The sequence below is a fragment of the Lupinus angustifolius genome, chromosome LG13 (assembly GCF_001865875.1).
Source record: "Lupinus angustifolius cultivar Tanjil chromosome LG13, LupAngTanjil_v1.0, whole genome shotgun sequence".
In the NCBI taxonomy this organism is placed as follows: Eukaryota; Viridiplantae; Streptophyta; class Magnoliopsida; order Fabales; family Fabaceae; genus Lupinus; species Lupinus angustifolius.
Genome location: NC_032021.1, coordinates 3,610,735 through 3,634,509, shown reverse-complemented (window position 1 = coordinate 3,634,509; position 23,775 = coordinate 3,610,735). Strand labels below are relative to the sequence as shown.

The 23,775-nt window shown below is 31.2% G+C and overlaps 3 protein-coding genes and 1 long non-coding RNA gene across 4 annotated transcripts; 1 reads left to right on the top strand and 3 right to left on the bottom strand.

Annotated features, from left to right (window-relative positions):
- Positions 655-23,450, bottom strand: LOC109325626. The gene is made up of 4 exons (XR_002105169.1): positions 22,976-23,450; positions 3,551-3,552; positions 3,352-3,358; positions 655-666 (listed from the first exon to the last, which is right to left on the bottom strand). It is a non-coding gene; the product is annotated as an uncharacterized LOC109325626 (long non-coding RNA).
- LOC109325622 (equilibrative nucleotide transporter 3-like) lies at positions 4,452-7,907 on the top strand. Its single transcript, XM_019558085.1, has 10 exons — positions 4,452-4,655; positions 4,746-4,850; positions 5,447-5,602; positions 5,700-5,843; positions 5,921-6,026; positions 6,526-6,698; positions 6,798-6,955; positions 7,062-7,320; positions 7,416-7,544; positions 7,790-7,907. Exons 1-9 carry the CDS (start codon positions 4,623-4,625, stop codon positions 7,521-7,523), a joined length of 1,242 nt encoding a protein of 413 aa, XP_019413630.1. The 5' UTR covers positions 4,452-4,622; the 3' UTR covers positions 7,524-7,544; positions 7,790-7,907.
- Positions 12,292-13,939, bottom strand: LOC109325624 (transcription repressor MYB6-like). Its single transcript, XM_019558086.1, has 3 exons — positions 13,529-13,939; positions 13,073-13,202; positions 12,292-12,983 (listed from the first exon to the last, which is right to left on the bottom strand). Exons 1-3 carry the CDS (start codon positions 13,662-13,664, stop codon positions 12,302-12,304), a joined length of 948 nt encoding a protein of 315 aa, XP_019413631.1. The 5' UTR covers positions 13,665-13,939; the 3' UTR covers positions 12,292-12,301.
- LOC109325625 (protein THYLAKOID FORMATION1, chloroplastic-like) lies at positions 17,862-21,689 on the bottom strand. Its single transcript, XM_019558087.1, has 5 exons — positions 21,317-21,689; positions 20,128-20,395; positions 19,528-19,744; positions 18,525-18,640; positions 17,862-18,190 (listed from the first exon to the last, which is right to left on the bottom strand). Exons 1-5 carry the CDS (start codon positions 21,519-21,521, stop codon positions 18,100-18,102), a joined length of 897 nt encoding a protein of 298 aa, XP_019413632.1. The 5' UTR covers positions 21,522-21,689; the 3' UTR covers positions 17,862-18,099.

Below are 23,775 nucleotides of genomic sequence, written 5' to 3'. Positions count from 1 at the left end.
TGATTTGGATCTTGAGTTTCAAAGTTTATAGATGATTATCTACAATTGTTATCTAGAAACATAAATTATATTTTTTCACATTAACACACTACATCAATAAAATATGCCGCACCACTTTTATATATATATATTTAAATGATTTACAATTTTTTTAGATAATTCCGGAAGGAAACAATTTATTTAAAAATATATATTATTTAAAAACTTTAAATAAAAAAATCTTATTAAACACTTTTATCAGGTGATATTAGTGATGTGAAGTTCTAAGTTAATTATGAAAAAACACTCGATGTGAGGGATATGAATGGTCTGAGATAGTATACTACTTAAACTTGTCTCATTCAGCCATTTTAAAACTCATACTTGTTCTGGATTAGCTTATCCACCCGCGAAGTCTACTACCACCCACTATGGCTTAGATATTGGAAACACATATTTTGTCTCTAAAAATGTGTCATTTTCACTAATTGAGAAGAAAAAATATTTTAACCTTAAATATATATTTTCTAACGACATATGGAGTGACACACTCTTATAGTACAACACATGTTCACCCTTAGGTAGGTACGTAATGAATATGTCGTACCAAAAAATTCATAAAATATTCATGTATTTTCTACATTGATAATAAAAATTACAAAAACATAATTAAAGTATAAGTAAAAACTTTAAATTGCAATTAAATAATTTTTTATACTAAAAACATCATTTAAAATAAAACAGTCAAATGTGTGGACGGTCTAATATATGAATGTCATAGTTATATAATTAAAATATGTTGTTAGGAATAAAACACGTTTATATTATGTGTCTATATTACTTAATAAAGGGAAAATATAAAATAATTATCTTACCATAATGTAATTTGTGATTCTCTATTTTGTCTTTATTATCTTTTTATTTCTATAAAAAAATATATAATATTATCTTCTTATTTTACTCTCATTATCTTCTTATTTTGAAAGTGTATTTAAAAAATTTGATCATTACACTAATCGAATAAATTCCAATACAAATTATAAATATTTAACACAAAATATTATATTTATCATTTATAACGTATAAACTATATCTTTATATAAACGTTGAGAAAGTTGGTTCACAGACATAACAGTAACTCTCAACATGCTAATATATATAATATAGATATATGAAATGGGAATTTAGGTAAAGTCATTACCAAAACCTACAATAACGTATTTTAAAATCTCTCATCCCATTTGTCCAAGCCTAAAATTACAGACCCAATCCATTATGAATATTATCACCTACTGCAAAATTTTCATCCATACACACAACTAACCTACTCACACAAAAGTGATTCTAAATTCATCATTATTGTATAATGTCTCGAAGATATTTGCTTAATTTGATTTTTCATACAATAACATTTATCTTTAAAAACATATTTTCCCAATTTTAAAATAAATGTTCACCTAAAGAATAAAAAATTGTTTGAAAATGTCTATTTATTCTTAATTTCAAGAGAGTGTTAAACAATTATTTGTAATATTTATTTAGGTGGAAAGTAAATGAAAAGAAATAAGACTAATATTTAAAAAATAAAATAAGAAGTCAAATATTTTTCTAATTTAATAAAATTAATTATATTCCTATGTGAATGAATATGTGTAATATATTACATAAACCCGTATGAATAATAGTAATATTGTAGTAGTATAATATGGTAAAATTTACTCAAATATGGATAAAAACATATGAGACTTTACATTAAACATGCCAAACTATATAATATTCTCGGTCTATTTACCATTTGCATGTTTAACTTTTTAAAGCCTCTACTTGACCTACTTACACTGTAAAATTTTAAATGACAACTTTTAAATAAATTAGCATAACTACTCTGTCAATTGTAATACTAAGAACTAAATTATATTTTTATATTAAAATTTTATTTATATAAAATAAATATTAATATATTAAAATAACATACTATAAATATTAATACATAATAGGATTAAATAGATCCATATATTAAAGTTTTGACACTAGATGTAAGCTAAGTTGATAATAGAGGTGACAAAATTATCCACAATTCATTCAAATTAAATACATCTAAATCTATTTATTAGAGCTGATGAATTTAAATGGATATAATCTAATGAATAATATTAATAATAGAATGATTTAAATTCATCAATTATATCTAATGAATATCTACGAGTATATTTATTTGGATGGATACCCAATCCATATAAAACAATAAAAAGTAAAAACATTTTTTTCTCAAAAAGCAAGTGCAAACTCTTTTCTTTCTAAGAAAAGATTCTTCAACGACTTTATCTTTTTTAACAATTTTCTCATAATGTTTTTCAGCTTTTCAAAGTTTCTAGTAGGAAAAAACTTTTTTGTGAAAAAGCTTAAACAAAGAGGGCCCAAAAATTAAAAGAAAAATATCACACTGACCATTGACATGGAGTCAAAACCATGTAGAGATAATCAATAAGTTTTTGACAACATATTAATATTTTAATTCTAATTAAATTTAATTTTAAATAATAATATCAAAAACCATAAAATAAATTTATCTCTACATATAATATATTACATGTGTCTTTATACAAGTTTTTCTCCTTCCAAATCTTTCAAACTAAAAAAATGACAAACATTAATGAAACACATAAACTTGTAAGCAACATAAAAATTATTTATCCAATAAACAAATAATAGAAGCAAAAGTTTCAGAACTCATAATACCTAATGAGAACACTATCAACATTGTAACGATATTTGAAAGAGAAAGAAATTCATCACAATTATTAGCACAAGTAATTAACTACTAAAGTTAATTGATAATATGAAAAATTGGTTTAATTCAGCAGCAACAAGGTTATATAGATGAATATCAATATCAAAGTATTTTTTTTATAAAAAAACACTTTTTAAAATTATTTTTTAAATGTGACTTTTAAAATACTTTATTAAATAATACTTTTCAAAATGATTCTTTTTCTTTTAATAATAATTTATTAAAATGTTTTTACTTCAAATTAAAAAAAAAACAAATAAATATTCAACTTAATAAAATGGATACATCAATATCTATACTATATATAAAGCCAAAACTTGAAATAACTTCCCTCATGGTGTAATTTTCATTTCCTATTTTGCCCTTCACATTATTTAATTTTTTACAAAAAAAACTATATAACCCTAAGCAACTACCACCAATACATTAATTAACCACATATCTCACATTAAATTAAACATTATCATAAACACAAAAAATATAATATAAAGTATACCAAACACAACAAATACATTCTAATTCAAAAAATGAAATATATAAAAATTGAATATGTAGTATCAACAATATTCGCCGGCAGACACGAAGTGTCTGTACACACTAGTAATAGATAAATTAAATAATTAAAATAACTTCAAATCCTTAATGGACAATAAGTGATAATGGATGGTCTTGTTCCACCGTTGCACATAATAATGAGAGCGGTGAATGAGCAGCAAAACAATTTGCAAAGCTGGTATATCGTCAGGTTCTCCTATTTCCGTCCACAAAATGTAAAAAAACGCCTTACTAGAATTGAGTTATATGTGTGACCAAACATCCAACCTCACCTAGTCACCTTCTTCTTTTGGTTAATAACACTATACCATCCTTAACTCACACAAAGAAGATAGCTTTTTAAGGTTCACGCTGGCGTGGATCATATCATATATATATACGATCTCTCCCTCTCTCCCTCTCTCCCTCTCTCCCTCTTCCCTCTTCCCTCTTGAGTAAGCCTTTCTCTATTCTTATCTCGTTTATTTCTTAACATATAGGTGTGGTTACATTGTGTTTATCGTAATTGTGAATTGTTGTCAACGGGGTGCAATTTAAAACGTGATTTCCTTCCATAATCGAAAGACTTTTTTCTTTCCAGATTTCCTATTAAAAGGTCTTCAGCTTATCATAATTTATGATTTATTACGTGGTCAACGTAAGATTTATTGCAAGTATCCTTTGTTATGCATCAATTATTATACTAGTTAATTATGAATAGTTAATTATCCTTTGTTATGCACATTCACTTTTTGCAATGTTGGGATAGGTATACAATCCCCACATGAATTTACTAGCTTAAAAAATTCTGCAATATTTTATTCTCCTCAAGGAACCTTCACAACTCGAATCCAAGAACTCACACAACAGCTTAGTGGTAGCAACTCAATGAAATTTGTGACTATAAGTATTGAATTCATAGATTCGAGTTGCGAATGACTCCATTTGGAAGGAATAAAATACGGTAGAGGTATTTATGCTTGAAGGATGTCAGACTTAGTAAATTCACCGCCGAAGAGGTATTGCATATTGAGGTGAGATGTTACATAATGATTTTTATGTGGTCAATGTAAGATTTTATTGCAAGTAATCTTTGTTGTGCATGAGTTATTATTATACTAGTGAATTATGAATAGTTAACTATTAGGGTGGAGGTGGATTATGTTATTGTTAGATGGTGGCACGAGGGCAAATACACTGTATGCACATTCACTTTTTGCAATGTTGGAATATGTCTATACATGCTGTTCTACTATCTTAACTGAGGTTTTGCAACACTTTTGTAGGGCTTTATTGAAGAGAATCATCCAAAAAAGTCATGGTGGACAATGAGCCTTCACCACGAGTTAAGGTTTGTGTTTGGATTCAATACTAGTTTATTACCCGAGCATGGAAAAATAAAGATGCCTTATTTATTTATTTTCATTATTTGACATGGCAGGGAAAATTTGCTGCAATTGTAGTATGCTGGCTTCTTGGCAATGGGTGTCTTTTCTCATGGAACAGCATGCTGACAATAGAAGATTACTACGTTCAATTGTTCCCGGTAATTGATGTATATTCTGATGCATTTTTAGTATGTTTGGCTTCTCATTCTTCTGGTGTTATAGCACCACTTACAAGCCAGTTAGTAGATTTGAAATGAGGCACAGTTCCAATTTATACAACTGCCTCAACTTACATTTGTCTATTAAACAAAGCTTCACAAATAGATAACCTCATAAAAGTCAATAATGATCTGCATAAGAACCCTGAAATCTGTCAAGTCATTTTGATGATAAGAATAAGTAATAGAGCTCACTAATGTCATCATTACTTTAGTTTTTCAGTTCATGTTTTGTATTAGATGAATTTCATTAGTCATCGCCATAGTTTATTTGCATCATGTGCAAAAATTATACTAATTCATGTAGATCGAAATACTGAATCTCCTGACAATGTACTTAAGTGATTATTGTAAATTTTGTTCCAACTAATGATTTTTCTTGTATACCGTTACTTATTCTACAGATCATAGCTTGTTTCCATAAATCCATATACTAAATGCATCCTACGTTATGTGGTTCTCAAATGTTATGATTATAATTTAACTGTATTTTCTTGGAAATGGAAATGTTTTAATTTCATTTTCTCCTTGTGCAGAAATATCACCCCTCTAGGGTGCTTACTCTTGTATATCAGCCCTTTGCAGTTGTAACACTAGCAATACTGGCTTACAAAGAGGCAAAAATCAATACCAGAATAAGAAACCTATTTGGATATACTCTTTTTTTCATAGCCACTTTGTTGGTCTTAGTTGTAAGTCTAGTTCACTTGTTCATGAGCCTTGATTCCTCTAGAATGTGATTTTATGTCTTTTGACCTTTAGTTCTGTTTTCACATTAATCCTGCATAGTTGGATTTAGCAACATCTGGTAGAGGAGGAATTGGAACTTTCATTGGGATATGTGTAATTAGTGGTGCATTTGGAATAGCAGATGCTCATGCACAAGGTGGAATGGTTGGAGACCTATCCTACATGCTTCCAGAATTCATTCAGGTCAGTATTAGCACTAGAATAATTGAAGTAATTCATTCAACTTATGCATTTTTTGTAATCTACTTTTACTGTTGCAGTCTTTCCTTGCTGGTGCAGGAGCATCAGGTGCACTAACATCTTGTTTGAGGTTAATCACAAAAGCCGCATTTGAGAATTCTAAGGACGGTCTTCGCAAAGGAGCCAGTAAGTTCAACTCTTCAATGCTTAACATGGAACATATGATAATTTAGAGTTTTTCTGCATAATGATTATAACACCAAAACAATCCAAATCTCTATACTTGTAACCTCTGTGTTGTGTGGTTTTGGTGAGGAATAGGTCTGCAAATTGAATTCTGAAATCAATTCACATAATTTGTGATTATCTGGGAAATGATGATTGTTTACCTGCAAGGCTGCAACTAAATGAAACTGGACACTGGTTCCTTCACTATTCTCCCATCATAGCTTTTAACTAAGATTTTGGGAGCAATTCTCAGTGTCATGTTAGTTCAAGTTTGTACTTAAATGGTTATATATGTGCCAGAAATGTTAATTTCTTCCAATGGCGGGCACAGCCAAGTGCACGAGGATACATTTCTTGTTTGTTGCCATTGAACTATATACAATTATGATCAATGCACCGACTCTTATACAATTTAGTTACTGATCACTTATCATTTTATTTTACTCAACCTCTGCAGTTCTGTTCTTTGCTATATCAACATTCTTTGAGCTTCTTTGTGTTATTCTCTACGCATTTGTCTTTCCAAAATTGCCAATCATCAAGTACTACCGTTCAAAAGCAGCATCAGAAGGATCGAAAACTGTCACAGGTGACCTTGCAGCTGGTGGCATCCAGTCCTCACCTACAAGAGTACTCCTTCTTTTATTTTCTATACTTCGTTCCCTTCTTTATGTTCATGAAAGTTCATAATTGTTCAACATTCAGTTTATAAGACATGTTCTTTTTCAGGACAATGGAGAAGCAAAACAAGAGCGCAAAGGAAACAAGCAATTGTTATATGAAAACATTGATTATGCACTTGATTTGTTCCTAATATACGCTCTAACACTCTCTATTTTCCCCGGATTCCTATCAGAAGATACAGGATCACACAGTTTAGGCACCTGGTATGTTCATTGTCCTCTTTAGGCACAAAAAAACAGTAGGTTGAGATATATGTTGTATGTGATTTGCATATCCCAATATAAAAGGTGATATTTCCAATCATTTCAGGTATGCTCTTGTTTTAATTACAATGTATAATGTGTTTGATTTGATCGGGCGATACGTTCCACTCTTAAAAATGGTGAAGTTGGAGTCAAGAAAATTGATCACAATAGCAATTCTGTGTCGCTTTCTACTTGTACCAGCATTTTATTTTACTGCGAAGTATGGTGATCAAGGTTGGATGATATTATTGACATCTTTCTTGGGGTTAACCAATGGCTACCTCACTGTTTGTGTTCTCACAAGTGCACCCAAAGGTTACAAGGTGGGTGTGTTAAAAACACATTTATGAGATTTCAAGTATCATAGAATTCAAATATTGATTCATTGATGTCTTGTGTTTCTTATATGGTTTTGTAGGGACCAGAACAGAATGCCTTGGGAAACCTATTGGTGTTGTTTCTACTTGGAGGTATTTTTGCAGGTGTAACACTTGATTGGTTGTGGTTAATAGGTAAAGGGTGGTGAGATCTCAATTAACTATAAGCTGTTCGGCAAAAGATAAAAAAATTAAAATTGAAAATTAGTTACAGAAATTACAAACAAAGCCATTACAAATTGATGTTAAGATAAGAAAGGGGTTTAGAAACTCAGTCCGAAAAAGTAATGGCATTATTGTCCATCTGTTCGTTGATCTAAAACTAAAATTTAACCCAAATTGATATAAGAATCTTCTAGAAAAATGGTTTGGTAGAATTAAATATAAAATTATTCTTAGATAGCCAAACTATAAGAAGCCAAACTAGTAAAATGACTTCAGACATTATTTATAAAATATGGTAAAAGTACAGTGTGTTGATACATTATTTCATGTTATTTTCCTCAATTATAAACATTAAACAATGCTTTGGTCAATATGGGTAATGGGTGTTTCATTCTTCTGTAATCCGTAATTCAACATATGATAAACGCTTCATCTGTAAAGTTTGAGGCTCAAATGTTTAGAAATATAGAATGAAAATGTATTTGTATTCATTATTTTATATCATTCGGAGTATGCTTATATAAAGTTGCATATTTTAATTGCCACTAATAAGATCCTTATATTCTGACAAAGTTCATGATATAAGAACAATTAGCCTCGTATTATTTTGTACACAGCTACATTTAAATTTTGCATGTTAACTTGTTACATGATGATGTGTACCGTGGAATTATGGCTCCAGCATTATTCATTCAATCATACATGATGTTATGATTTTTTCTTTTGCTCACACACTCGTGCACGTGCCAAAACCCTTCTCCAACAGTATCCTTTTTATTTTATTTTATAATCTCCTTTTAATGACAACATTACTCAGGCTCCGATGACAGAGAAAAAAATTCGTGCATTCAGTGATGATTTAGCAAAGCGCTCCTTGTTTATTGAACATCATTAGATACTAATGAGTAATTTGTGCAAATCCACCTGTACACACACTTTAAAGTTTAAACTCTTTAACTTTAAAAAAAGCAATAACACCTTTGTGGTTTCATGTAATTTAAAGGTAAGGTGTGGATAAATAAATATTGTGATGAATAAGTGGCCACCCTAGGCATATGGGGAATTAACATAGATATGTTGTCTCATTTTTTTAGTATAGAAAATATATTATGTCAATTAAAAAATATAAATATTTATTATTGTTGTTATTTTTGCTTCATTTTTATTAATGTTAAACATGATTTAAGACATGACTTGAGATAAGAGATCTTTGTTCTTAAAAAAAATATGTAAATTATTGAATAATTGAGTTAGTTAAAGGAATAAAGAAATTGATAATGCAAAAAAAAATTGTCTTTAACGTATGTGCTGTGTTTTCTAACCATTGTAATTGCTCAAATATATCTCACAAATAAATTAAATCTAGGATAGCTCAAGTTGATGAAGATTGAGATAGAAATGATATATTCAAATATGTTATTAATAATTTTTTAGATGTATAATTTTAAAAATAAAACAAGGAAAAAGTAAACATAAATATGCTAGAGGCAAATGTTGCCATTTAATCATGTCTGAGCAAAACTGCATAAAATATTGACATGGGGAAACAACTAGGGCAGTTTTACATTTTATAGATTCAGTGCAGGAAAAGATTGGGTCTCAAAATTAGAAAAATTTAACCATGTGAATTATACATGTCAAAGTTTGAATGAAATGTAGAGTTCAAAATAAATTGTGAGGTTGGAATAAAAATATATTATTTTTTACAATAAATTTTAAATATAATAGGCCTCAGACAAACTGTGACATAGTATAATATAAATTGTAACATGATATATTTTTTGAGACAAACTTTTTAATGAGTCTTAAATGACTTCTTACTTTGCTCACTTAAGGTTAGATCTTATTTCAATTACACATCAATTATGTGATAATATAAAACAATGATTTTTACAACCAAGAAAATATTAGATGAATTTGTGCATGGAGTGATTATCATTAATATTACAAATTGATTTAAAAAAGAACAAAAGACAATAACATATTTATCATATATTAGTTGAATGTAAAAGAGTATTTGGGCCTCTCATAAACTATGTACGGCACAGCCAGGGGACAACATCAGACAATGATCTATTGTTCCAAACCCTATCTCAGACCAATATTATTATGTTACGTCAGTTAAAAAAAATTAAATATTTATAACTTTATCAATTTTGCTTCATTATTATTGGTCAGGGACGTGGTTGGGGACAACAGATCCCCATCCGACAACATCTTCCTCTGCTTCTGAATTCTTAAAAGAGAAGGGGTTAACGTGATGAAGTATCCTCAACCTAATCAAAGTCCAATACGTTTTGTGTGGCTCTAATTGTTGGTTGAATATTTTGAAGTAGTAGTAAAGGAAGAAAAAAATGGGCACTTAAGGACAAAGGAACCCTTTTCTTCTCTCTATCAATAATGTCAAAGCTAGAGATGTTTCAAATGACAACTTCACTAATGCGCGTCTTATTCTTATTCTTCTTCCCTGGGCGGTAGAAGATTGAGAAATAAACAAGAAAAAGAGAAGAAATATAGATAAAGATAATAAATGCTAGCAATAATGTCCCATGTTATTAATCATGCCTTGTTTCAAATCAATGATTTTGGTTCCACACAACACATATTGTCTTGACTAAGATGTCTGAAAATAACTAAATTGAAATGTTGGCACGACTAGGATTTACCATAAGTAGCAAAGTCTTGTTTGTCATTCATCAATACCTTAGGCATAGACATGCCATACAAAATAAAATCTTAGTCGTCATTCAATAATTCTTATTTCAAACTAAAAAAATTACATTTGAATCATGCTCCTAAATTGTGGGTGTTATTTCGTTCTTCCTTCCTTACAATCCAGCAATTAAATAAAACAATTTACCTAAGGGGAAATAAAAGCAAAGTCTTCAGATAACTCTCTCTATATAGAATTATAGACAGTGGTATTAATTAGCTACTAGTTGGGTATAACAAGAGCAATTATGTGTATGTGTGTTGATCTAAACTAAAATGTTTGGTTCTTATAATTTATTCAGTCTCTCAAGTTATATGTATAAAAAATATTAATCGGATAAGTGCTCAGTTCAAAGTACAAATATAATTGCAGAAATTACTCTTTCACATATTATATGACTAAAAAAGATACTTATTAACATGAGAATGATATGAGATATTCAATCTTATATATGAAATATAATTTTTTATTAATATATATATATATATATATATATCTCAAAACTCAAGAAATTAGCCTATTTGAAGAAGAAAAGAACATTTGTGCGAAAGAAAGAAAGAAAGAAGGATACATGTTATAATGGAGGCCCTAAAATCAAGAGGTGATGTCACTCCACCGTATTTAGTGCGTAATAAGATTGATATAAAAAACTAACTTATATTGTTAATAATGTTTGTAACTTCAATCAATAGTATATGGTCCTAACTTCCTATACTTTGATTTGTCCAAAACTGACCATTGCCTTGAGTACCCAGCTTTGTATATGGTTGGGAACCCATTCCACTCTTTATTTTAAGTTTTTGCTTATAAAAATTGTGAGTCCTTAAAAGTAAGCACATTCAGTAAAACTTGGAGGAAAAAAAATAAGGATAGTCTCTATTAATTTAGAAACAAATACTATAAAATATATTATTATCTTTATGATGTCTAATTTTTCCCATATTGTTGACATGTGTCATCCATCATATTGTTTTTGGCAAAATTATAAAATATAATCTAAATTTATTGTATTTTGTCCCATAAAAAAATCTATTACTTCTTGATATATTTTGCCGATTACTATTGTGATTTTCATTATAAAGTTGTTTAAGATGGTGCTTGATTAAATAACTTGAATAAGTGATTATTTAATAATTTTTTCTGAAATAATTACTTTAAAATAATTTATTTTCATAGGATTTTATGATGAGCTTTGAAATAAACCAAAAGATACATATAAAAAAGTCATAAGTTATTTCCATAACCTAATCTTCCTAACTTCTTCTGAAAAATTGTTTATACATTGTGTTTGGTAACACTTTTGAGGCGCTTATAAATAATCAACCGAGTGGATAAAAAATAAGTTAGTGATCATGTTTAGTTGGAATTCTTCTGAGAGAAAAAACCTTGATTTACAATCCTTACTTTGATATATAAGTCAATTTAAATGGCTTGCAACTTATGAATTATAGATGATGAACCTTTTACATTATTTTACTTGATCAGATTATCAATTATTGGCTTCAACCCTCTTAACTTTTCATTCTTTAGTTGACTTTTAAGTTTTGATCTTCATGTGGGAACATATTATGCACATGAAATCAATTAAGGGCATTGTGTGTATTTGATGTATTTTTTAAACATGTGTATATAAAGAAGATAAAGTGATATGGAAAAAAAAATATGATGAGAAAATGTGATAAAACAAACTCAATTCAACTAGAAAATCATTCAAGAAAATATTAATAAAAGATCCAAATAATTCCTGTTATGAACAAAAATCAAGTATTCATCAACAAAGATGAAACAAACATCACAAAATCTTAATAAAGAAATAATAAACTTGGCACACAATGGAATTACTATTACCTATCTCAAGTTGGTATTCTCAATCCTGTCTCGCCCAATAGTATGATGTCACGTAATATTCTATTTTGTTTCAGCTAAAAAAAATGAAAGGACACATAAGAATAAATATTTTTTATGGCATAGGTGATATCATACTATTTGGCAGGATAGGATTAACGGAATAATGTTCAAAAAGTGAGCTTATTATTATACATAACACATTTACAAGAAGTCACTAATGTCCAGATTCTCAGGAATTTCGAAGTTGAACAACTCGCTGCAATAGCTATCCCTCTCTTCCTCATTAGTGCTGCTACTCACATACGTGGATGATGAATTATTCAAGTGGTTTGGGCTCGATAGAACTGAATCATAGCCTATGATTTTGTTTGCATTATTTACAGACTGATGAACCAAAACCTGATCATTCCCTAGCAATTCTTCAACTTGGTTTTGTTGCAAAACAATGTTCTCATCCAAATAGGTAGGAATTGAATTCTGTAATGAACTTGAACATCTTAAGTTTCCCATGAAGCCACCCACATTGTTGCTTTGAGTTGGTGTTTGGAACTGACTAAACTCTTGGTTTTGTGTTTGACAATTCCCATTATATTGTAGTTGTTGTGGATTATTCTGTGAAGCCAAAAGAGAGGCAGTGGCAACTAGGTTTAACAACTCAGGGTTCATCAAAGCTTGTGCACCAATTAATCCTTGCAGATTCAAAAGGGAAGAGTTCCCCAACATTGTCCTCAGAATAGAGGACATGTTAAGTAGGTCAAGGCGTGGTGCATGAGTAACTGGGTCTATTCCACTTCGAAGCAACCTCTTCTTTATATGAGTGTTCCAATAGTTCTTTATTTCATTATCTGTTCTTCCTGGTAACCTTGTTGCTATAGCAGACCATCTAAATATTCAAAAAAGAAGGTAGATTAATTAACAATAATATTTAAGATTCACATAAGCATATATATGGAGAAGTTTAAAGGGACATACTTGTTTCCCATGACACTATGCAATTGAATAATAGTCTCTTCTTCTTCAAAGGAGAATCTTCCTCTCTTGATGTCGGGTCTTAGATAATTTGCCCATCGGAGGCGGCAACTCTTGCCACACCTTTGCAGACCTGTCACATAATCAATATGTCAATCCTAGAAATAAATTTTTAGACCATCCTTAGTAGAGAAACATCAACAACCAAGCTTTCATCCGAATAGGTGAAATCGGCTACCTAGATCGAACGACACCATAATTTTTTATTATACATCATTCCTTAGGGAAGAAATATGTAACTGTCTAGAAAGGTGGTGTGATATTGTTAAGATAATATCTATCATCTCATTCAGTGTGTCATGAACATTTTGTGAGATAGCAAATATTGTCGCCATAAAGACGCAAGAATAAGTTAGGGAAGGGTTATATATAGAGAAAGGGAATAAAGGAATAAGTTACCAGCAATCTTGGGTAGATTTCGCCATTTTCCTGGTCCATGATTCTGAATGTGGTTGATGAGCTTAACATCTTCCTCTGGTGTCCATGGACCTTTCTTGAGTCCATTATTCTTCTCACAGCAAGGGACTCTTACCATATTCGAACTTTGATATGATTTGAAGTTGTAAAGTAAGGTGGATAAAAGTTCCCTTGGTGGCCCTGTGTCTTATTAACTATGAAAGATTGATCTTTAAATCCAAAAGTGAACTTTTGTTGTTGGTCATAGTGGCTGAGAGTACATGAGTTTTTATAGCAGATGAAAGGAAAGGAGTTTGAAGTCAAAAGTATTGGGCACCGACCGTATCTCACATATCTTTCTCAATGATATTTTTATATTATCGTATGTATACAAACTGTGTGCATGTAAAACATATATACAGTACATTTGCTTAAACAGTTCACACCACGCATTACTATTGAATTATTAACAAAAATTGAAATAATGTCTCATTTTTATAAAAGAATGTAATGACTAATTTGGATTGCATGGCTCATTCTCATACATAGTTTGTATATACATTCTAATTTGGATTGCATGGCTCATTCTCATACATGGTGGCATACAGAAAGTGTTAAAATTCTCTAATGGGTCATGATGATGCACACATACATATGGAAAGTGGCACTGCTAATGTGATGTTGATTAGAAGGAACGGGGTTATTAAATTTAAAAGGGATATGACATTTTCATTGAAAAACCTGTGGGAATCACATTGAGTAAATGATGATTTGAACTTGAGTTTGACCTTCTTTAATTTCTTTAATGTGCCGTGTGGAATAATGGACAGTACTGTTGTCAAGTCCCCTAATCAAATTTTGAAGAAATTATGTTATGATGTTTCGCTTTCATTACATTGCTTAATTGTGGGTTTTCATTTTTGCTCATAATAATGGCTTTGATTTTGACTTTCACCACCAATTAATGAGATACTGAGGCATGCATTTTTTGACATTAGCTATCAAAGTTCAGAATTATGGCACACGGTCACAAAACCTCCACCATAATTATAATTATCAAATATGAACATACCACATTATACACTTCTCTTTGTCCACATCTTGTTGCACCAATACAACGCTCATTTTTCACTTTTCCTTACGCAAACTTCATATGAAACAAGCAATTTAGCTGCTATTATATTGTTCTGTTATTTAAAAAAATGTTTTTTTTCTATATACCTTTTCTCTCTTTCTTTGTTTAAATGGATGCATGGAGATGTGTCCACTTGAACACATGTCTTCCAATAAGAGGGAAATTCGATGCAGATGTGTCACCTTGTTGATAATGTTCACATGTTTTTTTATAAGAAATGTTGACATGTTGATGTAGACCCATGTTAAATCTTATACGTGTATACCAATGAGCGGCCAAATTTTGCTAGTAGGGACCTTTGGAAAGAACATGCATAACATCTATGACAGGTGTCCTTCCTTTTATTGACATGGGATGTTAGATTAAAATATTCATTTCATTTTTATTGTTAAGGTCACATTTTATAGGGAATAAACCTTATTTTCTAATATGTCCCATCCATATATATATCTATGTGATCAAACAAAAGTTACCTTTGATTTATAACAAATGATATTTTTTGGCTAAGAACTCTTATGGGAATGTTATGAACTATTGGAAATGCTTTTACCACTATTCCATTTTTCCTTTACATCAACAATAAGGAATAGGTACGTTGCTTCATCTGCTACCCATTCATTAATTCAAAAGTCTTTGAAAATCAGGTTGTAAAACTCATCCACCCTGTGCATGCATTAATTCAAAAGTCTTTGAAGTTTTATTATTTTTCTCCTTATCTAATATAATTGTCTATACTCTTCAAATCGTAGGAGTCATGTGGGTCGCACCTTTTTACTCATTTGAAGATCTCATATGATTCTTTCCCAGTTGTGGTAAGTTAAAGACTATTGCATAATAATGTCACTAATGTCTCTTTTTATACCCACACAGGAACAGTCTAGAGCAGCCATTTTAATTAATAATGTATATACCGAAGAATTTCATATGAACTTACTAAAAAGTAATAAAGAATGTGTGATACAAACCACTTATTATATTATCTCCTTGTCTTGCTGTTGTGAAAGATGCACAGATAAGACAGTCATAAAATATGAACTCTGAATCTTTTTATAAAGTTAATTAAGTATATGTGCATGGTTTTCCTCTGCTTTACGTGGAAGAGAAGATTATTATATTTAGTGCTAAATCTTAGTTGCGTACTTGCGTTGTGGGAAACAGTGCGTCACCGTATCAATACGTATCTTTTTAAAAATAAAACTTAGGGCTTAATTTATATTTGATCATTACATAGTCATGGATATTGATGATCACATTAACCTGTTTTTGGTAATTACTTGGCGCAAAATGAAAAGCTTGATGGCGATTGGCTTCCCTTAAATACCTATCTATTTAGATTCAGATACACTCATACTCTTAAGGGTTCAGATTTTTACTTATTTTTAAATTAAGAAATTGAAAAAATATAGAATTATATTCCTTTTACTTTCTAGTACTCTAGAAGAGCTCAATTAAGTATCTATCTCTTTGATATTGACGTAAACTACATATGTTTGTTATGTGAGTATGTTGTTCTATTGTTGTTTGTGTGGTGTCCAAAACTCCAGCTAACTTTGAAAAGTTTCTAATAGTTTGTTTGTTCTAAGCAGTTTATTTTAGAGAAAAATATGTATGCATTATCATTTTATTATTATCATTGATTTTTAATTATTGTTGACTTTTCAGAAAAAGTAATACAAATAAATGGTGAATGATAAAATGTATGTGTACAAATATTTAGACTGTTAGTATATATATTTTACACTCTTTATTTTATTCATTATATTAAGCCTTCACTTATAGTTATAGGTTTGTATATTCTAAGGCTTCAAGTCAAAGCACAACATTGCATGAAATAACAAGAGGCCTAAAATAACGATGAGAACTCAAAACTCTAAAATCTTCACTTGTGTGTTTGTTATTTATTTATTTTGTGGCCATTTAAACAGCCACATAGGCTTTGTTGGTATTGAAAATTTGTAACTGTGTGACACGTTATTTGGTTGTGTTGCTGGTCTAAGTGGTGCATGGCAGCCGAGGTACACGTGGAGGATTACGTACGTTGTGCGTAAGTGTTCAATCAGTCCACTAGATTCTCTGCTCTATAGAGCTGTAACCATCGGATCGGGACGAAATAATGAGTTAGACTCATCTCTATTCCTAACTAGGAAAGTATCTATGTTTTTCTTTAATTTTAAAATAAAAATATATTTTTAATATAAATAAGGTAAATATAAGTATTATTACATGTGTTATTTTCTTAATTATTTTATAGTATTCTCCTCTATAGTATTAGAGAGGAGTTTGATTCCAAAATGATGGTCGCCAATAATCAACATTCATTTAAAAAAGAAGAAGCCTCATGTTGAGTATTTTAAATAATGCTTGTGATTATATTTGATTTACTGTAATTTATGGAAAATTGTGGGAATATAGAATCAAGTTGTAGTTGTAATATTCACAAAATGCAATTAAAATCATTAAATTTGTATAAAGAAGATGAAATAAATGAAGTACTATATACTATTCAGAAACTAAGTAAATCAAGCTTTACAAATCATGGAACTTAGAAAATGGAGTGGGTGACATACTAATACACATATTTTTTATTGCTATATACAATCAAGCATTCAATTTTGAAATGCAAAGATTCTACACTACAATTAAGTAAGGTATCAATAATCAAGGCCGAGTGAGATAGAAAGGAAATGCATGGCAGGGGCTTCTTTTGCTTTTGGAGTCTTTAGTTCTCAAATTGCAAGTCTAAAAGTATGTAGGATTCATCATCACCACACCTTAAGGTCCGTTTGTGAATTTAATTTTTTCATGAAAGAAATAGAAAAGAAATGTTTATCAGCTATTAAATATACCTGTGAAATAACTCTGAAATCTTCACTTTCCTCTCATTCCCCTCCAAAACTCAACTTACAATCGGATCCTTAAAGGGGAAGAGGAGATGACAACGATAAGGAAGACTCTGTAGTGTGTAGCAGAGGAAATTTGGGTGTTTGGTGCAGTAGATACATTTAAATTTGATGTCAATATTTCTCATTTTGTGTTGAGGAACTATACACACTGTACTAGACTATATCCCATTCAGATTGGACACCTTTTGTCAGTAATTGCAAAATATACATGCCTGAATATACATACCTGAATATACATACCTTGCCTGCATTTGAGAACTACAAAGCAATAACTGTGACTGTAGGGTAAGAGCACATATTAAAGATGATAATATAAGATAGGAATGAACAGCTGAACAAACCATGGTTGTGATGAAACAAGGACTTATTTGGATTACAATATCAAAAGATACACTAAATACAGTATGCAAAACCAAGTTGATGAAAGTACCCGGATCTGATTATCCAATACCCCGAGGACCAACAAAAAGCAAGCCAAGAATATGAAATCTTTACTCGGTTATAGTTACATCATTAGAAGTTTAGAACTACCATTACTATAGGCCAGAAAATTGTTCGCCCAAACATTTTGTGATAGCCTCATTAGCCTTTTGTGGTTCAGACCTTTCTTCTCTTTTCTTCTTCTCCCTGAGGCAAAATTACATTTTAAAGAATCAAAATCTTGCTGATGAAAACATGCAATCTTTAACTAAAGCATGCACTAAGTCTATACAACGAATACGTTCTAAGAAATCCAAAGACTTCCACTGCTGAGAAGATAAGGGTATCAAATGCAGGCTACGGGGTCACGGGGAGCTTTGTTGAGTGGATGAGAAATGAGATTGCTCAGATTGGTGTCCAAAGTATAATATTCTTATTGCAAATTTAAAAAAAAACATTTCAATAAATTTTATATTCACAGATTATATCATAGATGGAAACACATGCGAAGGGAGGATGGAGAACAACATAATAGTTTTACCTGTCAACATATTCCCTTAGGAGCTCTTTAGCTTGAACCAACTTAGAAAGCAGATTGCGATACACATCCAAGTCCCGGTCAACGCTTCTTTTGTTGATGTTCAAAGCTGCACAAAGCTGTTGAATTGACACCAGAGATTATGTTAGATTTACTTTCATATATGATTTTGTTGCCTATAATGTTAGCATCCAATATGTTTATTTCGGAAGACTGGAGTATTTTCTTTTGAAAATCATAGGTAATGCAGGGATTGAATCAGACAGAATGGACAAGGGGAGCGAAAATTTAACACATGTTTAACATGATCAACAATATGTGATATATCCTACAAAAGTAAACGTGACAACTTTTTATGCAAAGGAAATAGTCTTCGAGACCACATTGAGAAATTCAGGAGGAGGAAGTACAAGTATATCATATGAATAGTATAAAAAACATATACCATAAAACCTATCTAAATTTTAATGGAAGGGGCAACTACGACAATAGATACTACACATTAATGAATGGATAATAATCCCCAAGAGTCAGTTTGGTTGATAGAGTTCAAGACATAATGTGTGAGTGCTCGAGTTCAAACCCTTGGCACATGTACTCTCTCCCCCTCCCCTTAAAAAGGGAAATAATTTATTTGGGGGGGGGTCCCTAGGTAGTGCAATCATTTCAGCAGAAGAAAAATAAGGAAATTTGTTGGGAGGCTGTGTTGGAAGAGTTCATAAGTGAAAAGAACTCACAGAACCATTGCCTTAAGGTTTTGGCTCAAGACATGGTGTCTCACAATAGCTCTTAACTCTTCCCATGACCCGGTAATAATGAGACTCTGACAATTAAAGGGAAGTGAAGGTAGTAAGTCCATCACTGAGCCTTGAACTTGACGGAAGAGAGATCAGGATTGCAAGGCCATTTAATCACTTGGGCTAACCAAATTGGTAGCAAGGGGTATCTAAATAAGTTCCTATCAAATACAATAATACATCATGATGCCTTAAATGAACTGGGTAACCTTTTCCAAAATTGCTGGTTCCATTGCATTTGCCAACTCAAGAAGACGAAAGAGGCCTATTGCAAAGAAACGACTATAACTGAACTCCCCCTTCCCTCCTGCTCTTTGTGCAATATCCTTTAATATCCCCTCAACTTCTCCTTCTTTGGAGGAAAAGTCAACCAAGGAAGTTGAGTTTTGAACCCGAGCCCACTCTTCCAACTTCTGTGCATCTACTCTGTAAAGGGTCACTATAAAAGATCAATTGATGAAAGATGAAGAATTTACGAGTGCAATTTATTCACATCCAGCAGATAAAACAATGTCCACAGATAATTCACCCTCTAATACTCTACCTCTCAATTGCAATAAAATTCATACTTCAAAAGAATCCACCAGAATTAATTATTCATACAGGAAATCATTTGATTGAAGCATCTTTCTCTTCTTTTTTTCTTTTGATAGAAAAAAGTTTTCAAAAGTACTACCATCGTCCTCTTAAAATAATAGTTTAATTAAGCATGTAGAACAGTATCAAGTAGGCAGTAGAGTCGACAAAATGTGGTTCACAGAATATAAAAAAAGGCAATTAAGAAAAGCCAAACTGCTCATTCTTCTAACCTGTATTGGTCTGGATCTTCATTCAATGATTTAATGTATGCTTGGAAGATGGCATTTCGATCCTCGTCGCTAGGATACCCTTCCATGAGTTGATCATATACAGTGACAAAACCAAGAGCAAACACAGGGTCATAGCGGTATGATTTCTTGTATCTCATCAAATGTTGCTGAACAATGAGCTCCTGCAGCACAGTGTTGTAGATACTAGGGATTGGTCGCTTATATGCCTTGAGGAAATTTAACTTTGTCTCAGAAACAGTTGGAATATCTGCAGATAAAGTATGTAGGCAACCCATGATCATATATTGATAACAAGGTTCATACCTAAAGTGGAACTATTACACCATTTGACATTTGCACTAGGTAACTGAAGCATATCAATATTGCAACTAAAAACAGACTCCCAAAGGACCGAAGGAGATGCTCACTAACACAACGAAGCCCTCAATATGTAATTCTAAGAATAACAATTTCTAAAATCAAATCTCAAGCTGATTATATTATAAACCCTTTCAATCATGCAAGAAAGTGCTAGAGAGAATTTATGTTGGATATTTTACAAAAACAAACCTCGGGAACACAAAATTTCCATCAAATAATACTTTTCCTACATTAAACCCAAGGCCACGAAGGGGAGCCACGGCGCAAAGGTTAAGTCGTTGTCACAAGGAAGGAAGCCACAGGCTGAGTTGAAGAATAAGCCTAAGGCTGGCTACTACAGACCCGCATGGCAGGTCCGACCCTTCCCTACACCTTGCTCATAGCTACTAGCTAGAGCTTCATAGCACCAGAATGCACACTTGCACATTGAACATAAGGCCACAAGCAATTACACTCCATTGATTATAGTGAAATTGCAAAATAAGGTTTAAACATTTGCAGCAGTTCATTTATCTAAAAGTCCTAGTGACCGACACGATGCTATATGAACTGCAACAGTATTCCCAAAATAATATATTATTGAATAAATGACTAATTAAGTTGTTAACCCAAATCTTAGTCAAACTCACCTTATTAGGCACCGATTTCAAAGTTCAAACCTTAGTCAAAAACAACCCTTTGAGTCATGATTTCACAATCATATAATTCCAACTAAAATATCAATTTTTTTAACTACCCATTACCGAGAAAACTAAAACAAGTAGAAAAGTCGTAGAAAGTTGTTCACTTTACGAGTAAGCAAACAAACCTGTTACAGAAGAGGAGCATCGAATAACAAATTTGGAAAGAGGATTGGAAGGTCGAAAAGCTTGTACAGAGTTGGATGAGAAATTGAAGCGCGATCGAGAGGAATCTGAATTGGGGAAAGGGAAGCGAGTGGAGGAGAGGGTTCGTTTGGTTTGGGAAGAATGACTGAGAGTGGAAAGAGATAAATAAGAAGTAACGGTGGTCATTGATGGTTACTGGAGTAAAGAGAAAGAGAGAGAGAGAGAGAGAGGAATAAAACGGTGGTGAAGAATGAAAAATCAGAGTTGTGTCTGCATTGCTTTGCTTACAAAAGTGTGTGAAAGTGAGGCTTCGGTGGATTCACAAGGCAGACAGCCTTATCCGTCCAGAGTGTGACAGTATGAGACATACAAATATATCAATTACTATTAATTAATTCCTGTATATATATATATATATTTGCATTTTCTTTAATGAGAAATGTTAATGGATAGTTTTGTTTAAGGATCTATGGTTATCAATTTTAAACCCACCTTATACACAATTTATAATTAACAAAAAATAATCATACATGACTCTTATAATATTTTAACTCGCCTTTATATTTATTTGTTGGTTAATATTTATACATGCAATTAATTGTTTTACTTATTTTGATGAGTCAATAGTAATAAAATATGACGAATCAATAATATAGTGACAATATAAAAAATTCATATACTATGAGTGTAAATTTTCAACATTTAGAAATGTGATTGATAAGAAATAGAATTTTTTAAATGTAAAGTATAATATATATGCAATAATAATGTCTAAATTTATACACAATTGTTAAAACTAATAACATTACCCTTGCATGCATTTTTTTTCTTTCTAACTTGTTCCCTATCAATTAAAATAAAATATAAAAGCATGTCCTACCATTTTTTTTGTTCAGTGCAAGCCAAACAATGGAAAATAACTTTTTTCCCTTTCTTTCCTCTCGTATTGATTCCTTCATTTTTTCAATCCAACCAAACATAGTTAATGAATTTAGTTCCCGATATTTCTTCAAATAAAATGATATCATAATGATTAAATTAATCTATCATCCACTACTTCAGTCTTGGTATTTTTAGCTGTGAAACATACAGCACCATCATCTTGAGAGTCTTCATTTTTCTTCCCTTGCTTATCATCATTCTAAATTTCACCTTTCGTTTCAACTGTACCTCCGCCATCTTTGAACATGGTTGATTTTCTTTTACTTGCGTCTTCCCTTATAATATGTTCGCATCACCCACATATTTGGCAGAGTCACCAGAGTGTTCATCTTTTTCTATATTCTCGTACCCATCATTATCTTTTACAGTTTTACTACTACTGTTCTAATTGCTGACACAGTTTCAGAAAAGGAGGAATAGGATTAGAAATGATCATAGTGTTGTACTATATAAAGTTTGAGGTGTAACATTGACACTTCATATCTTGTACCTTAACCGATCAAGTTTATCCTGAATTAAGTGATTTGATTTTAGTTCTACAGTAGGATTTTTGTAATAATTACTATCATATGGGTAAGGAGGTATGAATAATATCCACTACAGTATTCAGAATCGTACTTTGATCTAGTATAGTACTTGAATCCAATGGGGTCTTTCATTCCTAACTTTTTGTTGATAAATTGGTTAGAAAGCATAACTACATGTACGACGTTAAATACAAAAGGGAGGAAAAGTACAAACCATCAGAATCATTGGATGATAACATCAATGTGAATCTCAGACGACCGTCGTGAGATAATGTAAATCCATATTCATCACACAGCCATTGATCATAACAGATTATTAAAAACATTGATAAAAAGAGTAGGCTACTGTAAAAATATTAACCATGGGATTGATGAATTTTACTAAATCAACTTAAAACGCACTATCTTAACTAGTGAAAAATAATAATAGTCAACGATTTAGGAAGTATAAATAATAAGCTCTAAAATAATATAAAGCCTCAGAAGGATCCATTGATATCATGTGAATGCAGCTTCACTAAGTAGGTTCTCCATGTAAACATGGGCTTAGCTCTACTACACCTCAAACTAGTTGGATTGAATCATCACAGGCAAGAACATAAACAACAAGGAAAAATACATCATTACAACAGAACAATGATATAATAGTTTGATGCAGTTTCATTGAGAGGCTCAGAATATGTAACAGCTTTATCAATCAAGAATTCTCAGAAGCAGAACTGGCAAAAGCTGAATAAATATCATCCTAGTCAACTATTACGACACAGCAGAGACCATCTAAAATAAAATCAACTAAAAAGATAAGATTTTCAATAAGATTGATCAGTTTTCCAAAAGAAAAACATTTCAAACTCAGCTCATATCAAGAAATTCAACCATTTTGTATCCTTTGTGCTTCATTGACAAATCTCAGAAGCGCGGATAAGGTGTGTAATCATAGCCAAGAACCCCAAAAGTTAAAAAAACATTTT

Coding starts and splice junctions, on each gene's coding strand:
- LOC109325622 (XM_019558085.1), top strand. CDS start 4,623: ATGGTGGACAATGAGCCTTCACCACGAGTTAAG. Junction 4,656..4,745: donor AGCCTTCACCACGAGTTAAG/GTTTGTGTTTGG, acceptor TTGACATGGCAG/GGAAAATTTGCTGCAATTGT. Junction 5,844..5,920: donor TGCTTCCAGAATTCATTCAG/GTCAGTATTAGC, acceptor TTACTGTTGCAG/TCTTTCCTTGCTGGTGCAGG.
- LOC109325624 (XM_019558086.1), bottom strand. CDS start 13,664: ATGGTAAGAGTCCCTTGCTGTGAGAAGAATAATGGACTCAAGAAAGGT. Junction 13,203..13,528: donor AAATCTACCCAAGATTGCTG/GTAACTTATTCC, acceptor ATTATGTGACAG/GTCTGCAAAGGTGTGGCAAG. Junction 12,984..13,072: donor CATAGTGTCATGGGAAACAA/GTATGTCCCTTT, acceptor TTGAATATTTAG/ATGGTCTGCTATAGCAACAA.
- LOC109325625 (XM_019558087.1), bottom strand. CDS start 21,521: ATGACCACCGTTACTTCTTATTTATCTCTTTCCACTCTCAGTCATTCT. Junction 20,396..21,316: donor ATGCTCCTCTTCTGTAACAG/GTTTGTTTGCTT, acceptor CTTTATCTGCAG/ATATTCCAACTGTTTCTGAG. Junction 19,745..20,127: donor GAAGATCCAGACCAATACAG/GTTAGAAGAATG, acceptor GACCCTTTACAG/AGTAGATGCACAGAAGTTGG.